Source organism: Colobus angolensis, unplaced genomic scaffold (genome assembly GCF_000951035.1).
Source record: "Colobus angolensis palliatus isolate OR3802 unplaced genomic scaffold, Cang.pa_1.0 Scaffold174, whole genome shotgun sequence".
Classification (NCBI taxonomy): Eukaryota; Metazoa; Chordata; class Mammalia; order Primates; family Cercopithecidae; genus Colobus; species Colobus angolensis.
The window spans coordinates 4,077,038-4,098,424 of record NW_012114866.1 but is presented as its reverse complement, the minus strand read 5'-3'; the positions used below and the strand labels follow the sequence as shown (position 1 = coordinate 4,098,424).

Here is a 21,387-nt window from a genome sequence, read left to right as displayed (position 1 = left end):
CCAGGATGGTCTCGATCTCCTGACCTCGTGATCCGCCCGTCTCGGCCTCCCAAAGTGCTGGGATTACAGGCTTGAGCCACCGCGCCCGGCCTTATCATAGCAATTTTAATATTTTTAAAATTCTTTTCTTTTAATATTTACAGAACTTGAATCACATTTACAATACACTACAAAGTAAAATACTCCTTAACCTCACTTCTAGTGCCTCAGTATCCCAACTATGTATCAATGATACAGGGAAAAAATTTTACCTGCATTTATGAATAGAGCTACCCCATTATACAACACACTATTTACATGATATATTTCTTTCTTTTTGTTTTTGAGACAAGAGTCTCGCTCTGTCGCCCAGGATGGAGTGCAGTGGCACGATCTTGGCTCGCTCACTGTAACCTCAGCCTCCCGGGTTCAAGTGATTCTTCTGTCTTAGCCTTCCGAGCAGCTGGGACTACAGGTGCGCAGCACCACACCCGGCTAATTTTTGTACTTTTATAGAGATGGGGTTTCACCATGTTGGCCAGGCTGGTCTCAAACTCTTGACCTCAGGTGATCTGCCCACCTCGGCCTCCCACAGTGCTGAGTGCTGGGATTACAGGCGTGAGCCACTGCACTCAGCCTGTTAATTTATTTAATTTTTTTTTGAGACAAGAGTCTCACTCTGTTGTCCAGGCTGGAGTGCAGTGATGCAATCTTGGCTCAATGCAACCTCCACCTCCTGGGTTCCAGTGATTTGCATGCCTTAGCCTCCCAAGTAGCTGGGATTACAGGCGCATGCCATCATGCCTGGCTAATTTTTGTCCTTTAGTAGTGACAGGGTTTCACCACATTGCCCAGGTTGGCCTCAAACTCCTGACCTCAGATGATCCACCCACCTCAGCCTCCCAACGTGCTGGGATTACAGGCATGAGCCACCATGCCTGGCTTACATGATATATTTCTGACCTCAAGACTTCTATGTGATTTTAATGAACAACTCAAAACATGACCCTAGAGTGTCTAAGAATTCAAACACAATACAGATAATTTTTTAAGGGGTCTGGAGGCTGGGTGCAGTGGCTGATGTCTGTAATCCCAGCACTTTGGGAGGCCAAGGTGTGTGGACTGCTTGAGTCCAAAAGTTCAAGATCAGCTTGGGCAAAATGGCAAAAAAAAATACGAAAAATAGCTGGGCATCGTGGAGTGCGCCTATAGTCCCAGCTACTCAGGAAGCTAAGACGGGGAATGCTCGAGCCCAGGAGGTTGAGGCTGCAGTGAGCCATGACTGTGCCACTGCACTCTAGCCTGGGTAACACAGTAAGACCCTGTCTCAAAAGAGAGAGAGAATAAAAGAGAGAGAGGCAAAGAGACGGGGCCTTGCTATGTTGCCCAGGCTAGCATTGTACTGCTGGGCTCAGGCCTTCCTCCTGCCTCAACCACCTGAGTAGCTGGGACAACAGGCACATGCCACCACACCCAGCTCCTAATTTTTAACTTATATATTCTCCAAAATAGAATTTTTCTTTTTAAATGGATATACAAATTGTACATATTTATGGGATACATATGATATTGTGATACATGCATACCAGGTAATTATCAGGGTATCTATCACAACTCAAACATTCATCATTTCTCTGTGTTGAGAACATTCTAAATCTTCTAGCCACTTTGATATAGATAACACAATTATTATTACTAACTAGTAATTCTACTATGCTATCAAACACTAGAACTTATTCCTTCTAACTGTATTTTTATAAAAAAGTTTTGAAGACATGTCTTTTAGATGTAAAATAGTTGTATAGATAGTAGATATAAATGCATTTAGTGCTTTGGGGAACATATAGAATATACAATAAGAATTCTATAAATGGGCTGTAAGATTAGCCCTTAATTACTATTAAAAAGGTGAACATTTTTAGTATGTGAGATAAAACAGTGAAATTAGTTCTTTATCCAATAATTTGTTTCAGCCTCAAACACTGAACATTCTTTTCACTTATCTCTCCTAGGACAGACTTCTTTCCAAGGTCTCCATGTTGAGAACTTGCCCCTTAATGGGGTCAATGTTACTTAACTGGGGATTAAAGAAGGTAGCATACATGAGCAAACAAATCATAAAGCTGAAAGGAAAAAGAGAACTAAATTCAGCAAACACCTACTGAGATTTTAGGGAGCAGGTAGCAACTGAGAATGCACACAGCAAGCAGTTCACATAGTAAAACTTACAATGAGCTTTTAGGCTCAGCTATTAGGAGTCAGTAGGCAGGAAGACGAACTTTCAAGGGTGAGTTAATAAAATAAACAGCAACAACAAAGTGAAAGGAAAAAACTCACCACTCTCTATGGAACATTTAACATGTGCTAATAATGCACTGTGCTAATAAAAGCTAGTCATCTGGGAGCATCTTAGACACAAAAATTCTTGGGCCCCAAGTCCCACCTATTGAATCAGAACTCCAGGATTGGGACTCAGATATCTGTAGTTTAATAAACTCTCCAAATATTTCTGATGTTAAAGTTGAGAACCACAATCTCACTTGAAAACAAGTTCTCAAAAAAAGTTAAGAACTAACAGAGCCAGGATTCAAACCAGAATCTGACTTTTAAACTGCTTTAAGCCACTCTGAGGTAAAAGACAAAACAGGTTTAGAAAATGTCAATTATTTTACTTTACCCCACAATATTATATTTCCATGTTAAGTAGCTTAAATTAGACAACAAGATTATTAAAGTCAGTGTGGTAGGCTTCAATACCAAGAAACCTGGCAACTAAACTGTCACTATGTTCCAGATTACAGAGTTTAAAACCAGGAAACAGATATGACAGACGTTTAATATCCAATGAAATGGTATTTTAAAATATACATCATACCCATATGTCAAAGAACTATAAAGGGTCTTGAATCATTAGATGTCTCATAAATGTGTTTAATCATAATTTTTACACAATGAAAAGTTTGCCCAGAGGTAACAGCTACATTCCTATTAGCATAAATCAGTGATTTAACTATATTCCATTTCCTAAATATGTAAAATATAAACTCTTACCACTTTATCTTTAGGTATTATACCAATATCACCATTTATCGCCACCTCTTTGTGTGAATAGACTATAAAAGCATAAATAAAAGTAAACCTGAAAAGTCCTGCAAAATTTCTATTAGAAGTCTTTGAACTTACATCTTCAAAGGTAACCTTAACTTCTACTCCTACCTGTTAGAAGAACTAGGGGTAGAAAATATGTCAATGGCTGGTGCAGTCATTATCCCTCCTGCTGAGGTGGATACAGGAGAGGCTGCAGTTGTTAAGGAGGTATGAGGTTTCTTTGCAAGTTCTTTTAGGCGCTGTTCCTGTTAAGAAAGGGAACTACCATAAGGATTCCAGAAACTAGATTTGTTTGTACAACCTCTGACAAAAGCATTTTCTAATTTGTTCTGATAGCAGATATTCTGTTTTACCTAATTCTATGTCAGGATGAAAAGTCGGACTGAGTTTCAGCCCATTAACACTATACATTTAAGACTCTGTGCAGAGGCCCCATTTACCTAATGAACACCTGTACTCATTTTTCCAAATATGGAGAATGCACAAACTTACCTTTAAAGCTTTCAAACGTGCCTGTTCTTCCTCTAATGCTGCCTGCTTTTCCCTTTCATCCACTTTGGTCAGAGATAGACCAGTGCTTGCCAGGGAAGACACTGCATTGGAAAGCGTAGTTGCCCTAGGATAATTGAATAGAGATAATTTGGCTTTTTGCTAAACACTTCACATTACACCCAGGTCAGGAAATGGTCTGGTAACCTTGCCATGGATAGGCACTATAATTATAAACCTAACTTCTGGATTCAAACCCAGTACTTCAGATGAAATATTCCACCGAGTGATCTACGGGATTAAAGCAATTAGAAAAATCTTGACTTACATAAACACTCACTGCTTTTAGAGTAAATGTTTGACTTTGGAAAGGGTTCACAAGAGAGTGGGGCACATTGCCTCTTCCAAGCCCCAAGAGAGGAAACCATTGCAATTGGGAAAGAGCCCATATACTCCCACAAAATCCCTGATGCTGAGCTTATCACAGGGAAAACCCTCTGCTAATTTACAGCCTACGTTTCGGCAGTGCCACAGAACACCAAAACATGCATACCAGTAATACGTAACGGAGGTCTAGGTATGTTTCACCTATAACAACATCCCCAGAGGACTTCAGGTTCCCTCAAAAGAAAACTGGTTTCAATCTAGTCACCAGGACATCTGGCATCTTTCTAGGTGCTGCCCTTTTGCCAAACTAGAATTTCCTTTTTAATATACACATACAATGTATCATCTTTCACTGGCAAGCCACCTCCTTTCCCTTTTATCAAAAAAGTATCCACACTGTAAACCTCAACATTAACTTTCCAAATGTTAACTCTAGGTTAAGTAAAACAAGTGGTAAAGAATTCTAACCTGAAGAACTACCTTGAGCTTTATTAATTTTCCTTTTACCACAAACTAAACATCATTAGTTTCTACTCTAAGCACATAAAGTGGTAAAAACTCTTCTAAATTTTACGTAAAATTAGTATTATAAATAAGCCACTAAAAAGGTACAACTCAGAAGACAAAGGAAGAGTGACATAGTTGTGACAGAAATGCAAGAAAACCAATACATTTTATGATAAACATTTCAGGTAAATTGGTGCACCTGAACTACATGGCTCTTTCCTTCATTATTCTCTCAAATAAATGAGACTTATTGTTTTGATTGCTACTTCAAAAATCCTACTAGAAAATTCAAAGTACAAATCTAGGATTAAAAATAAGTACTAAAATCCAATAATGGCATTTTCCTTCAAAAATTATTTAAATTTTATTACTAAAAGAAAGACTAAAGTTCTGAAACAATCAGAAAGTCTAAAAATAACCAAAGGAAAGTTCTCACCATACAAATTCTTTCTTCATGCTGTTTTAAAAAAAGCTTCATATGAAAACATGAGAGTAACTCAAGTAATTTCTTAACCCAATGCAAAAATCATGTTACCAGATTGATATGAAATGATATGTGTTACTTTCAATTTGCTAGGTTAACTGGTCTTAGTCTGAGGAATTAGCTTAAAACATAATAAAGTGATTAAAATATAAAATATCAATAATCAACCCCATGAACTGGCATTAGACAGAGATGATGCAATTTGATGTCTGATATTCTAGGTTTGAGTCCCAGCATTGCTACTACATACTTCACAAGGCTATTGTTAGGATTGAGCAAATTTATATAAAAGTATCTTGTAATTACAGGCCCGGCACGGTGGTTCGTGCCTGTAATCCCAACACTTTGGGAGGCTGAGGTGTGCCGATCACTTGATTTCAGGGGTTCAAGACTAGCCTGGTCAACACGGTGAAACCCTGTCTCTACTAAAAATACAAAAATTAGCCAGGTGTGGTGGCATGCATCTGTAGTCCCATCTACTTGGGAGGCTGAGGTGGAAGAATCTCTTGAACCTGGGAGGTGAAAGTTGCAAGTGAGCTGAGATTGTGCCACTGCACTCCAGCCTGGGCAACAGAGCGAGACTCTGTCTCAGGGGGGGAAAAAGAAAAAGAAAAAAAAAGTATCTTATAACTATAAAGCATCATACAAAACAATGCACTAACATCTTTAGGAGAAATTTTGACATCATAAACACAATCCTAAACTATGCAGTCACTGTCATTATCTTAACAGATGCTGACATTTATTGAAGGTCAGAAACTATTTCAAGAATTTGCATGTATTAATCCATTTAATCCTGATACTAATTCTATGAGGTTGATAATACGATTAAACCCATTTTATAGAAAATAAAATCAAGATAAAGAGAAATTAAATAGCTTGGAACTTGAGCTGATTTCATCTACTCCCTCAGAAAAATCACTCTTGCTCTTTGTCCTACAAAGAATGATGTACCTGCTTGCAGCTGTAGAATCTTTGATTTTCTTTCCTTCCAAGGAAGCTAAGTGTTGTTCCAAAGCATCAAGAAGACTGCTGGGGGCCTGCAATTGTACAAATATTAAGAATTTCATGATAATTAGGCCACTGGTCAAATTAAATCAAGTATCATCTAATCAGAGAGCAACAAAAATAAACAGGTATGTTCTTCATGTACTAATTAACAGTGGAGTTTTAGCTACTTAATGAGAATGACAATCTTACTTTTATTATACAAACATGACCTAGTTGGAAATCTTAAGAAACATTACCAAAAATGTTAAGAACAGAAAACTATGTAAACATGAAACATTTTTTTAAAATCTTGCAAGTACTTAAATTTTAAAGTAAAACCATAATCCTAAAAGCTAGACACACTACTGAGCATGCAGAAGGTACTTAATAAGCACTGCTGAGCAACTGAATGTGTTCAAACATGACTCTGGAATAATTATTGATAAATGACACTGAACACTGGCATCAGGGAAATGAAAACGAAAATCACAATGAGATACATCTTTTCACTTACTACAATGACTAAAGTTAAATACATTAGCAATATCAAATGTTGGTGAGCACATGGAACAACTGGAACTCTCATATATCACTAGTGGGAGTTTATCACCTTGAAAATGGATTAGGCTGTTTTTTACAAAGTTAAATACACACCTATCTTAATGACCCAATTCCATTCCTAACTATTTACCCCAAAGGGATAAAAACTTATCTCTGTAAGAAAAGACTTAATGTTTAATGTGGCTTTATTTACAACAGTCAAAAACTGCAAATAATCCAAAAGTCCATCATTTGGAAAATGGATAGACAAAATTATAGTAAATATTATTCAGCAATAAAGAAGAATTAATTAATGGTATATTCAACAACATATAGACAGATCTCAAACAATATGATGAGCAAAAAAAGCCAGAATGCAAAAGTAAATACTTGTATGATTACATTTATATTAAGTTTAACAACCAACAAAATTATGCTATTAGAAAACAAAACAGTGATTGTGGAGGTGGGTAAGAAGTGACTGGAAGGGGGCATAAGGATTGGGGAAATAGAATTTTCCTATCTTGAATGATGTGTTGGTTACACAAATGTTTATCAAACTGCACTGAAATGAATATTTACCTTTTTTTAACAGAAGACTATTTTAAAGTCAGGCTATAGGTCAAATCTCAACTTAATATGAAGAAAGCTTTCAAAAGGAAATCTCTTCAGTGTGCAGACTAAGAACTGCCCACTAGAAGTGAAGCAAATGCATCGGTAGCGTTTACTTACCCTAAATATTCTATAGGATTTGAAATACAGTTTCTGGATTACAGGATCTAAAAATAGTTAAAGGGGCAATATCTACTAATTTCTCTATCATTTATGACTTTTAACAACTTCTTTCATCCACTATTTCCTCTATATACCAGGACCTTAGCCCAAGGGAGATATAGTAGAAAACCATTTAAAACCAAATACTACATTGGAAGATGAACTTCTTTGTTGAAATGAGAGTACACATGCACTTCCTACAGCCCCAGCAAAAATGTTTGCTAATCAGCAAGCAAAGCACTGTCTTTAGAACTTTCAGAAATAAGGAGGATGTTAATGATAGTGGTTAACATTTAAAAAGCTCTCCTCACACAACAGGTACTACACTAGCTACCTTGTAGTAGTCACTGAATCTATGAAGCAGACACTACTGGTATATCCATTTTACAGATAAACTACCTGAGACAGTGAAGATTAAGTTATCTGTCCAAGATCACATATCTGATACACAACAGAAGCCAAGATAGGGAAGGTATCTCTGACTTTAAAGACTACATAATTAACTACTATGGTACCAAATCCTAAACTGAAACTCTGGTCATAGAAACTGTAGTTTATCTTTTTTCTGAAGGGTTTAAGCTGTGGCTTACAAATAAAAATATTAAATTACCAAGTTATGATAAGTAAGACAAACCATTTCTAAAATCCCTTCTAAATATATCTGGCTATTATTTGAAAGTCAAATCCACATGACAAACAGTGAGGAGGCTGGACACAGTGACTCACACCTGTAATCCCAACACTTTGGGAAGTAGAGGTGGAACGACTGCTTGAGCCCAGTTGTTTGAGACCAGCCTGTGGAATATAAGGCGACCCTGTCTCCACAAAAAAATTAAAAAATTAGTTGGGTGTGGTGGCATATGCCTGTGATACCAGCTACTAAGGAGGCTGAGGCTAAGGATTACTTGAGCCTAGGAGGTTGAGGATGTAGTGACCCATGATTTTGTCAATGCGCTCCAGCCTGGGTGACAAAGCAAAAGTCTATCTTTTCTCCCCCTCCCCCAACAAAACCCAAAAGAGTGAAGAAAATGTGATGTTTTACACCTTAAAAGAATATATACTAACAAAAAAAAGAGTAAATAATCTCAAATTTCCACTCTTCTGCATTACCACCATCTTCCCTAAAGTGTAAACAGCTTTGTTCTATTCACTTTTGAAAACTTTCTGAATCACCCAAAGAATGCCTGGCAAGTTTCCTTTGCTCAGAGATCATCAATACAGAGGAAAAGAGGAACGGAGGTTAAAAAACCCTATTCTAATTATAATAGAGTGAATATTAACATACACAGACACATGATGACGGCCTGTAACTTCTACATCTATCCTGAGGACAATGAATTTTAAATAAAACATAAGGGAAGCATAACAAATGGGGTGGGTAACAGGGGAATCTAAAGTTGCCAAATCATTTTATACTATACGTTATTCAAGCAATGACTTATCTCATGTTCAACCCAGAATAATGTGCTTGCTCTTAATAAAGCCAATTTATTTCAAGTGGACATATACAGGATTCTTTACTTACATATAACCCACGACTAGATTTATTGCATACTCTTAGCCTTGACATTAGAGGGAAGAATCTGAACAAGTGAGTACAGAGAAACTCAGTAATAACTGTTAACAAGGCGTTTAAAAGATGTCCTGGAGGCCGGACGTGGTGGCCCACGCCTGTAATCCCAACACTTTGGGAAGCCTAGGCAGGCAGATCACCTGAGGTCAGGAGTTTGAGGCCAGCCTGGCTAACATGGCAAAACTCCATCTCTACTAAAAATACAACAATTAGCTGGGCATGGTGGCTTAAGACTGTAATCCCAGTTACTTAGGAGGCTGAGGTGGGAGAATCACTTGAACCCAGGAAGTGGAGGTTGCAGTGAGCTGAGATCACGCCACTGCCGCCCCAGCTTAGGCAACAAGAGCAAAACTCTGTGTCAAAAAGAAACATTAAAAAAATGTCCTGGAACAATTCAAAACAAGGTAAAACAGATGTCAACAGTTGAGAGAGTTGACGGAAATGTTACAAGGATAGTTTATGCCAGGTACTTTCATTCTTGATACTCAGTAAAGAAAACAGAGAATAAGCCACAACAACCAGCAGGTATGAAGTTTGTTTCCTAGAAACTTTTTGAAGACGATGATGATAATAAAGACAGTATTAAAACAGCCAACATTAGTTGAGTGTGCTTAATGCTCTAAATTTTTTTTTTTTTGGCATTAACTTATTTAATCCCCTGAACTACTTACTGTATGAGGTAGGTACTGTAGTATCTTCATTTTACAGATGAAACTAAAGCATAAAAAGTAACTTCCCCAAAGTCACAGGGCCAGCTAATGGCACAGCCGAGACTGAAATGTGGACATATCCCAAACCCTACTCTCTTAATCTAATATTATGTTTTGAGGTTTATCCCTATTTAATTCTCCCAACTGAGTCAAACAGTCAAAATGGAAGTTTAAAACAGGAAAAATAAATACTGTCTAATTCTCTACCAGCAGTAGAGTGAAAATTGTTTTTCTAAATATCATTTTCTAAATTCAGGTTCCAAAAAGTTTTTTTTTTTCTCTTTTTAAATGATGATGATGGGAAAGAAACAGTGATTCAAGAGATTAAATAAATGGTATGACAGTAGGTAGACCACAAATGTAAGTGGCAAGCAGATCGTTTTATGTGGTCATAATGTTAGAACAATCTTTAGGAATACATCAAAATGTTAAAATTGGTCAAAACCTGCACTGATCCCTTTGACAATGGGGGCTACATGTTACTTATCTTAATACTCTTCACAGCTCATACACAACAGATAGTGGATTGATATTTTAACAACACACTTACCTGTGAAAGGTCTGGTATATCACCTCTGTCAATTCCAACTTGCTGTAAGAAGAAGCATTGTATTTAATAAATTACAATAAAAATATTTTATAAATAAAATTTGGAAAAATGACATCATGGCTAATACCAGTAATATTTTAAACAGACTTCTTAAGAATCAGGAAAATATTTAATCTCTAAAAATACTCAACATTTCCAATGGCTTAGATATTATCTGGTGGCCCTAAAAGTTGTTAACAGTAGGGAAACTAGAGTTGGAAAGTCAACAAATCAAAGTCACCATCCCTATGTCTTCTGAATACCTATATATAAGCTACCTTGTCACAATCTGAAAACTCCCCTCTCTTTTATGTGTCATATGACAAATATGTTAAGAATGAGAAAGCCTGACCATGAACAAGCTCTTTGATGGAAAACAAAAAAAAAATTTAAGAAACAAACCTGAAGACATTGACTTTGTCTTTCTCCATAAAACATGTTTTCCCTAGAAATCACCATAGATAACACTTTAAAAACTCATGTTCCATCAGGTAGGCCAGGTTTACAAAAATGTCAAGTGATATCTAATCAGGATATAACTGTCTTCACAAAGCAATTCCAATACACTTTCATGATGCTCAGGCCCTAGGCAATTTCTAGCAAAAAAAGAGAAATGGTTCCCGTGTATTCTAGCATCCAAATTAGAAAACTGTTTTCTGTCCCATGGCTGTGTTTCATTTTCTAATCAGTCTCCCTTCCTTTTGTGACCTCTCAGGGGTTGGTCTCAGAATGATGTCAGTAGAAAATCTGATAAAGGCCAGATACACGGTGGCTCACACCTGTAATCCCAGCATGTGGGGAGGCCGAGGTGGGCGGATCACGAGGTCAGGAGATCGACACCATCCTGGCTAACACAGTGAAACCCCATCTCTACTAAAAATACAAAAATTAGTTAGGTATGGTGGCAGGCACCTGTAATTCCAGCTACTCAGCAGGCTGAAGCAGGAGAATCGTTTGAACCCAGGAGGTAGAGGGTGCAGTGAGCAGGGATCAATCACGCCACTGCACTCCAGCCTGGGAAACAGGGCCAGACTCCATCTCAGCAAAAAGAAAAGAAAAAAAAAACCTGATAAATTCATTATTACTCAGATGTTACTAATCACTGCCTGATGTATTTGTCCTCTTCAAACATGTTTCAAGAGATTACTCTTGCCTTCTTCCAGGAACTAAGGCATTCTAATTAAACTGCAAACCCAGAGACAGTCTCATAACAGAATATTTTAAGGCAAGGGACTCTTCATATTTTTCTTAAATCATATGGAGCAGGCTGGGTATGGTGGCTTATGCCTATAATCCGAGCACTTTGGGAGGTCACAGTGGGTTGATCACTTGAGGTCAGGAGCTCGAGACTAGCCTGGCCAACATGGTGAAACCTCATCTCTAAAATCAGCTGGGTGTGGTGACGGGCACCTGTAATCCCAGCTATGTGGGAGGCTGAGGCAGGAGAATCTTGGGAGGCAGAGGTTGCAGCGAGACGAGATCACGCCATGGCACTCCAGCCTGGGTGACAGAGCAAGTCTGTCTCAAAAAAAAAAAAAATTATAGATAGCAGAGAGTCTATCCCACCTAAGAATAACTTAACAGCAGATCTGGAGTACAGAAGGGGGCTTATAACTTAAGTTTGGGCCGGGTGCCGTGGCTGATGCCTGTAATCCCAGCACTTTGGGAGGCCGAGGCGGGCAGATCACCTGAGGTCAGGAGTTCAAGATCAGCCTGGCCAACATGGTGAAACCCTGTCTCTAGTAGAAATACAAAAATTAGCTCGGTGTGGTGGCAGGCACCTGTAATCCCAGCTACTCGGGAGGCTGAGACAGCGGAATCGCTCGAACCCAGGAGGCTGAGGTTGCAGTGAGACAAGATTGCGCCATTGCCCTCCAGCCTAGGGACAAGAGCAAGACTTTGTCTTAAAAAAAAAAAAAACTTAACTTTTTACTACAACTACCAAATGCAAAGAACATAAAAGGCCAAGAGGGAATGTCAACAAATTAAAACTTATTTAAAGAATTTACTAGAATCACAGCATAACCACCACCTTCTTCTGTTTTAATATGTGCCTAACCCTTAAAAAATGGAAAGGATCTTTCTCCTTGAAACATTTTTAAATTCAAAATAAATTTCAGTAGGCTTCATAAAACAGCAGATTAATAATAAACCTATTGTCTGATCATCCTGTTCTGTCTGATTGCTTCTAATATAGAATCATATATCACCACAGTAATAAAGCCTAGAATCACTAACTTGCTAATTCCAAAGTAACTACTTTGACATAATTGAGCAAATTATCCTAGAAAGAAATCTTTGGTGGAGATGGGTAGAGGCTGGAGAATGGGAGGACAAACAAACAAAAAAACCCTTAAGAACGCCTCTGTAGTAGCAAGATAATGCCTGTAAGTATTACCACACTTGCCTTCTGTCACAATTTCAGAAAATTATTTTTAAGCAGAGCCGCAAAATTAGATTATCCTATTACCTACATTAATGGTTTTCACAATCAAGGATAATAAATACACAAAATTCATTTCTGTCAGGGAACAAAAGCTTTTTTTTTTGAGACAGAGTCTTGCTCTGTCGCCCAGCCTGGAGTGCAGTGGTGCAATCTCGGCTCACTGCAACCTCCGCTTTCCAGGCTCAAGTGATTCTCCTGCCTCAGCCTCCTGAGTAGCTGGGATTATAGGTGCCCGTCACCATGATTGGCTAATATTTGTATCTTTGGTATAGACGGGGTTTTGCCATGTTGGCCAGTCTTGAACACCTGACCTCAGGTGATCCACCCACCTCAGTTTCCCAAAACGCTGGGATTACAGGTCTGAACCACAGTGCCCGGCCAACAAAAACATTTTGAACTATGTGGCTCCAGCTGTCTCACTGAAAAGAAACCTGCACTGATACTGGATATTCTCTACCACATTTAACAATAAACATTCTCAAATATATGATTAATTCCAACTATAAAAATCTCTGGCACTACTGTATGTCACCTACTCAATTTTATAGAGAAGTAAACAATTTAAAAACAGGTAACTTTTCAATACTCGCTACTGAATAAAATATATAGCATATATTTTATTCACTATTTTATCATATTCATATCTTGGCACAGAACTCAATACAGCATAACAGTATCACTGAATACTAAATTTAAGACATTTATTGTATTTGGATAGTAAGTGATGACTTCAAAATCCATACTTACAGACAAAAAGGCAAGTAAGGAGACAGTCACTTAAAGACAGTTTACCTCTGCAACTTTGAGGAACTCTGAGATTCTTGTCATCCTAGTTAGGAACTTCTTATAGATGTCAAGACCTTCTTTGCATTGGTTCTTTTTCATATCAAAATATTTTTCTGACAAAATAAATGTAAAAATTCTTTTGTTCACATCAAAATATAACACCCAAAAAAGGAAAAAAGAGTAGGTAATAGCTCCAAATAGGTCTCTAAAAAAGCATACACACTCTGCTAGAAAAATATCACTGTTAAGCTAGCTTAGGTATGTAAAGCAAATTAGAATAGAGCTGCTATTATATTAAAAAATAGAAACATTACTTGACCCTACTCATATTCCTAGTCTGTGCCACAATACTTTTCCTCACAATTACCTAAGTATATATTTGTGTGTAAACACGTATTACACTTGACCCTGTTTAAAACAGCACTAACATCTATTTCCAATCTTCTTACTAATAGGGTATTATCTAAGATAACAACTTAACTATGCCCAAATGTCACTCAGAAAGTTCATTTAAGTTTAATGTATACATAGGAGTAAAGAGGTTAATTTATACTAATTATAGTATGGAAGACTACGCCTTCTAAAGCTTTATAGAAAAACCTTTATTTTTCACTTGTGAAAAAATCAGCCAAATTTCCCTATCCCTATAGATTAAAGCATCCCTGAGTAAGTCCATGTTACTTCAGACTATAAAAAACAGATTTAAATTTTTTAAAAAGTTCATTATGGAGTCGATTATGAGAAAATAATATTTTTCTGGGACAAAAAAAATTTTTTTTCCATCTTGTTTTATTGTGGTAAAATACATATAACATAAAACTTACTTTTTTTTTTTTTTTTTTTTAAAACAGAGTTTCACTCTTGTTGCCCAGGCTGGAGTACACAGAGAAGATCTAGTCTCACTGCAACCTCTGCCTCCTGGGTTCAAGCAATTCTCCTGCCTCAGCCTAAAACTTACTACTATCTTAACCCAGCTAAATTTTAAAGGCACTTTTATATTTCTAAAAACTAACAAAATGGGTAGAAAAAACATAGATATATCTAAAAAATAAAGTTCAACTTGCTGAACATCCTGGGTATAAAAGTATGTAATCACTTGCAGAAATAATCAGGTATAAAACTCTTTTCTCCAAATTAATTGTTACAATGAATGAATATATCATAACAAATTTTTAGACAGCTTTAAGTAACGACTCAGTCAATATTATTTATCCATATGACACAAGATAAGAAATGTTACTAAGCTACAGCAGTATTTACCCAACAAATTAATAATTCCTTCATTGTATGCTGCAAACAGTCTAATGGCATCTTTGAACAGGAGCATGAAGGCAGCATTTATTACCCCATTTGTAAGTTCATTGCTATTAACCTGGGGAAAAATTGGAAAATAAAATTAGCTAATCTTAGGTTTTAAATGACACAAAAAGACTTCCTTCAAATTAAAATACAGTAAATTCAAGCATTAGGCATGTTAGTGAAAAAGACATTTATTTTCTCTAATACATACATAAAGATCCTAGTGCAGTAGCTACCATATAAATAAACATTATTTATTATTATTATTAAATTCTGCTGTAACCAAATAATTGTACTCATTTGACTAACAAGAATATTGGAAATATTTTTAGTTTTATCTCAAGGAATAAATAAAAAAGATAAACCAAATTAATTCCAAGTTCTTTTTTAGCACATGAAAATTAACTCATTGTTATATATAGAAAAACTAAGCACAAAATTGAATGGCAAACAAAAAACTGGTTTAAAAAAAAAAAAGTATCTGTAAACCATCTAGTAGAGCTGATGTCCATTATATAGGGAGAATCCTAATAATAAATAAAGTAAATGAAAGCAATTTATAATATAAAAAATAACATATGGACAATAACATGAAAAGAAATACAACTTCACTTATCAGGTAAATTAAAATATAATAATCAAATGAAATTACTAAAATATCCTTTCCTGAACATCAGACTATATTACTCAGTGCCCATAAGAATGAAAAAAAAAAGAACATGGTAGCTCATGCCTGTGGTCGCACATGTCATAAGGCCAAGGCAGGAGGATTGCTCGAGCCTGGTAGTTTAAAATGAGACCAGCCTGCGCAACATAGCAAGACCTCCTCTCTACAAAAAACTAAAACCAAGAAAAAGTAGCTGAACATGGTGGTGTAGCCCTGTAGTCTCAGCTACTCAGGAGGCTGAGGTGGCAGGATTGCTTGAGCCCAGGAGTTGGAGGCTGCAATGAGCTATGATCACGCCACTGCACTCCAGTCTGAGTGGCAGAGAAAAACGTTGTCTCAAAAAAACAACAAAAAAAAGATGAAAAAGCAAAAACAGACACCTGTTGAGTAGTGGCTCACCCTTTTGCAATAGAAGCAATATTTATTAAAAATGTAAATGCTTATACTATTTGAACCACCAAATTCTTTTTCTGGGTGTTAACCCTATTGAAATAGGTTTACAAATGGACACACACACAGAGAGACAGAGACAAGAGACAGAGAGAGGAGAGAGAATTGAGTGCAGCACTGTTTAGGTTAAAAAAACAGAAAAACTAAACATCTATCAACAGGAGGATCAGATAAATTGTTATATATAACAAAGTACAATATAGACATTGAAAAGAATAAGGAATTTTATACAAATACAATATATTAAGAAAAATATGCACGGTTGGACCATGAGCTTCTATATAAACCAAAATAATGTTGAATAACTGCATCAAAACCCCATGCCTTCTAGAGCAGGGGTCAGCAAACTTTTTTTTGTAAAGGGTCAGATGGTAAATATTTTAGACTTTGTGGGCCACACAGTCTGTCACAACTTTTCAACTCTGCTGTTGTGACATGAAACAGCCATAAATAATATGTACCAGTGAGGCTGGCTGTGTTCCAATAATACTATTGAGGACACTGAAGCTGGAATTTCATATAATTTCCACCTGTTACAAAATATCATTTAATTATTTTCAACCACTTATAAAACATACAAAAATAGGCAGTGAGCTATAGTTGGATAATCTCTGTTCTAGTCTATGAAATACCTGTAAGATTTATTGAATGTTTACTCAACACTTACTGTGTGCCACATTAATGGGCAATGGAGGTACAACAGAGAACAAAAGAGACCTAGTTCCTGTCCTGAAGAAGCTTAAAAACTAGCAATTAAACAATTTAAAGGAAAAATCTATTTCAGCATGAAACTGTCACAGTTCCATTCACTAACTCGCACTCACAATCTCTAAAACAAAATGTCAAATAAATAATAAACAAAACATTGTAAGATAGATGCCAAAAAAACAGAACAAAGTTGAAAATGCTAACTTCTAACATATTATAAATAAATGACAAAGCTGGCAGCTTGGATGAAGTCATGGTCATTAAAATAAAAATTCTAGGGAACACAATGCCCTTGGGCAATAGCTGCATAACAGGTTATTATAAGTGCTATTTAAATTTTTTCTGAATAACTGTCACGCTTTGAGTCCCATTAAATAGACAAAAACAAAATATTAAGTTGGCTATTCATTTAAAAAATACCCCTGTACATTTTTAAAATCTAAAAGTCATTATTAAAAGAAAATATATTTTCAGATCAATCCTTTCACCACTTTAGCTTGTATATCTTAAAATTCTAGAGCCAGAGAAGCACTAAAGAAATCCAAAAGAGTCATAAAAATCAAAAAGTAATTTGACTTGAGACTATTTTATAGAATATCCTTAGCCATATAGGATATCAGTGAGAAAAACTAGAGTCTGTGAAAACTTGAGGTTAAAAATTCTCATTAATTATAATGACTTAATTTTTTAAAATCTTAAATTACAAAAGCATAAATCAACTTACATTAAAATCAAGAAGTGCATCCATTTGATTCTGAATAATTGGTACAGTTTTAAGGAGTTTTTCTGTGTTCATTGTTCTCATAACTCCATCAGCCCTGTTACGGAAAAAAAAAGAGAAATAAACAAATAAATCTGCAATTAAATCTACATTTCAAACTCCCCCGGTTCTCTACTAAAACAGAGAACCAAGTTGCTATTAAATGTCACATATTTTTAAGTCATTATGAAAACTAAAGCAGAGATCATACAGAAAAAACAAAAACAGGCAACACAATATGTCAAATGTCAAGGTACTCATTTAGAACTAAAAAAGAACATAAAGTATGAACCATAAAAACAAAAGTTTACATTAAACAGCAAGGTGTATAGCACACTTTTCACATGAGGAAATGATCTGATCCTCACAAACATTGGTGTGTAAAGAGCAGTTTTACCATTTTTTTAAAAATTACAAATAAAATAATCATTTGCCTGAAGTCACTAAACAGTTAAACACTCTGTAGGCCAGGAGCTGACAAAGTCTAAGAGCACTGTTTTATTTATGGTATTTTATTCATGACCCAACAGCAATGGCTTTTAATTCAGAAATGATAACTAAAACCACTTTACTACAAAATAAAGAACAATTTTACCAAGTCATTCTAATCTGGCTATTACACAAGAGATACTTTCAGTGGACAGTCTTTAATAAAATAGTCTGTTAAATATTTCCAAACAGGTATTTCTGAAGATAGAGAAATATTAGCGGCACCAAAACAGATTTTTTTTTTTTTTTTTTTTTGAGACGAAGTCTTGCTCTGTTGCCCGCGCTGGAGTGCAGTGGCCGGATCTCAGCTCACTGCAAGCTCCGCCTCCCGGGTTTACGCCATTCTCCTGCCTCAGCCTCCCAAGTAGCTGGGACTACAGGCGCCAGCCACCTCGCCCGGCTAGTTTTTTGTATTTTTTAGTAGAGACGGGGTTTCACCGTGTTAGCCAGGATGGTCTCGATCTCCTGACGTCGTGATCCGCCCGTCTCGGCCTCCCAAAGTGCTGGGATTACAGGCTTGAGCCACCGTGCCCGGCCCCAAAACAGATTTAAAAACCACTACGTGAAAGGTACTAGGGCTAACGTACACAACTAATATTAAGAGCTTATTGTATATCACATTTAGTATTACTCAAGAGATTGCCCTATCATTTTCAAATCCTCGTAAAAATTCTACTGATATTCTTGTTCCATTTTACGGTTGATGAAATTTTAGGTTCAGCGAGGGTATATGACTTGTCTAAGATCACAGAACTAATCAGAGGTAGCGTCATTATGTAAACCCAGGTGTACTAGACTGTGAAATAATGGCATAACTGTTTGGCTGAGTAACAAGGCATTTCCAAAAAATATGTCAGGTTCCCCTAATTTACAAATGATCTATATTTATAAATGGCTGTTCTACCCTATGATAAACCATGAACTACGACCTCAGATGCCAAAAAGCAGTTAAGCTATAAAAAGCAACAACTGTGCTTTGCAGGACACAACAAAGTTTAATAAACAAATACTGGACTACCTTAAGTAGTCACCTACTGATCAGCTTCGGCCTAATTCTCCCCAATGTGTTAACTTATTGATGCCTGTTTCCTCTCAAGTGCTAAACAGCATTGGCTGGAACCAGCTGCTGGAGCTTGGGATGAGGACACCATCCCTTCTTTCGCAACTCTTCTTACTGAAGTCACTTTTTTACCTCCGGTTACTTCTCCATCACAGAAGATTTGAACATTGGCTCAGTCTTTCTTGTCTTCATTAGCTTCAACATCTATATGGACAACCAATCCAACATCTTGATGTCAAAATCCCTGATTCTAACCTTACTGCCCCCAGAAACCACAGCATCCTAGCCCCACCCCAAACGAAAAAAAAAAAAAAGGTAAAATTCAGACACCTTATTCTGTGACAATTACCTGTTAACCTTTCAGCTGCTTTGGTCACATATCCCTGTGGTAAAAACTATTTGACCTCATCAGAAACTTCAATGTTTCAACTCCACCACTACCCACACTGATCCTTTCTCATTTTTACTTTCTTCACCTAGCTTAGAATTCCACAGATCATTGTTATATTCACTCCCTTACAAATACCTTTAACTTTCTTGCACTTCTTTTCTTCCCTGCATGTCAGTCACCTGGCAAATTAACAATCCTGGCTGAGCAAATACCTAACTAATTCATGCCTGTACACATATAGCTGAGTGCTGGTAAAGAAAATGGCACAACTGGGCAAACTGGCAAAACTATAAACTCATGATCATCAACCTCAAATGAATACTCAACATTGCCAGCAATCCTCTTAGCCTTCTCCAATAAAATCCTCTCCTAGGCATCTTCAAGTTCTTTTCTTCTCTTTCCTTGTCTCCTTACACGAAACACATCAGCTCTCAGCTCTTAACTCCCAAAATACTTCATTCTAGAACAGAAAATAACAAAAAGCAATTGTCTGGTCTTCTTGCCACCCAAACTATATGTCTATTTAAAAATAGTTGGCTAGGCCAGGCGCGGTGGCTCAAGCCTGTAATCCCAGCACTTTGGGAGGCCGAGACGGCGGATCACGAGGTCAGGAGATCGAGACCATCCTGGCTAACATGGTGAAACCCCGTCTCTACTAAAAATACAAAAAACTAGCCAGGCGAGGTGGCGGGCGCCTGTCGTCCCAGCTACTCCGGAGGCTGAGGCAGGAGAATGGCGTAAACCCGGGAGGCGGAGCTTGCAGTGAGCTGAGATCTGGCCACTGCACTCCAGCCCGGGCGACAGAGCAAGACTCCGTCTCAAAAAAAAAAAAAAAAAAAAATAGTTGGCTAAGGCTGGGCGCATTGGCTCACGCTTGTAATCCTGTAATCCTAGCACTTTGGGAGGCTGAGGCAGGCAGATCACGAGGTCAGGATTTTGAGACCAGCCCGGCCAATATGGTGAAACCCCATCTCTACTAAAAAATACAAAAAGTGGCCGGGCACGGTGGCATGTGCCTGTAGTCCCAGATACTCGGGAGGCTGAGGTGGGAGAATTGCTTGAATCCGGAAGGCGGAGGATGCAGCACTCCAGCCTGGGTGACAGAGCAAAACTGTCTCAAAAAAAAAACAAGTTGGCTTTTACCTCATGTTTTTCCTACCGTGGTAGACTCCAAATGAATCCAAGATTAAAATATAAAACACTGAATCCATAAATATATCTGATGAAAACATAATAATCATTTTAGCTCACTGAGCTTGCTTGAAAGATAAAAAACATAAAAATGAAGATAACGATTTTGATCACCTAAGACTGTAAAGCTTTTAACAATGTTAAAAAAACAGGGAAAAAATACTCATAACCTGTAACATTTTCCTAATACACAAAAAGTTCATTTGTTGAGTGTTTGTTATGTGTTAAGCATTACATACAATATCCCATTTAATTCTCACAACAATCCTAACAGAAAAGTACTAATTAACATCATAATTTTACAGATGAAATAACTCAGAGCTTAAATAAGGCCTTCCCAGTTTTGCCACAGCATACTAGCACGGTAGAAAGGGTTATAAGTGTGCCAAGATGTTGATCCTTTTTAACCCTTTAGCCTCAAGTAGTCTCTTGTATAAATAGTTATCAGTTTGTGTGCCACCATGTGAAAGAAGTTTAGCAAGCTGATAGATATGTAAAAAATATCCTTGTTCTTAGAAAATATTCACCAAAGTATTAAAAGATATAAACTATAAAAGGCAACAGGTATGTAACCCACTCTCAAATGGTTCAGAAAAAAAAATGTGTGTGCGTGCCTGTGTGAATATACACAGAAAGAGAAATGCAGATGTGGCAAAATGTAAAAAACTGGTGGTTCTGAGTAAAGTATACAGAAGTTCTCTAATATTCTTCCTACATTTCTGGAAGTGAAATTATTTCAAAGTAACATTATTTTTTAAAAGTCAGTAAACCAGCTAAAGTATCTCATTGAAGTCCCTCATCTAATTGGCATGAAGCTAGAATTCAAACCTAGATTCATCTGACTAAAAAAGCTTGTGAGTTCTTACCACTATTCAACACAATGGAAAAGAATGAAAAACCCAATAGAGACGATGTCAATGGACATCAAAAGACAATTAATAAAACAAGTATGGCATTCAAAAGGAAGGGGGAGTGTGCTCAATATCACCATTTATTCAATCAGCTAATAT

The 21,387-nt window shown here is 36.9% G+C and overlaps 1 protein-coding gene across 1 annotated transcript in view; it reads right to left on the bottom strand.

Annotated features, from left to right (window-relative positions):
* The window catches only part of PICALM (phosphatidylinositol binding clathrin assembly protein), a 112,746-nt gene that overhangs the window by 39,899 nt on the left and 51,460 nt on the right, over positions 1 to 21,387 (bottom strand). The window contains exons 5-11 of the mRNA XM_011938499.1: positions 17,211 to 17,304; positions 14,623 to 14,734; positions 13,369 to 13,475; positions 10,092 to 10,133; positions 5,909 to 5,994; positions 3,580 to 3,703; positions 3,196 to 3,332 (exon numbers count right to left, since the gene is read on the bottom strand). Coding sequence (XP_011793889.1) covers positions 3,196 to 3,332; positions 3,580 to 3,703; positions 5,909 to 5,994; positions 10,092 to 10,133; positions 13,369 to 13,475; positions 14,623 to 14,734; positions 17,211 to 17,304 — 702 coding nt within the window. The remainder of the gene's footprint in view (positions 1 to 3,195; positions 3,333 to 3,579; positions 3,704 to 5,908; positions 5,995 to 10,091; positions 10,134 to 13,368; positions 13,476 to 14,622; positions 14,735 to 17,210; positions 17,305 to 21,387) is intronic.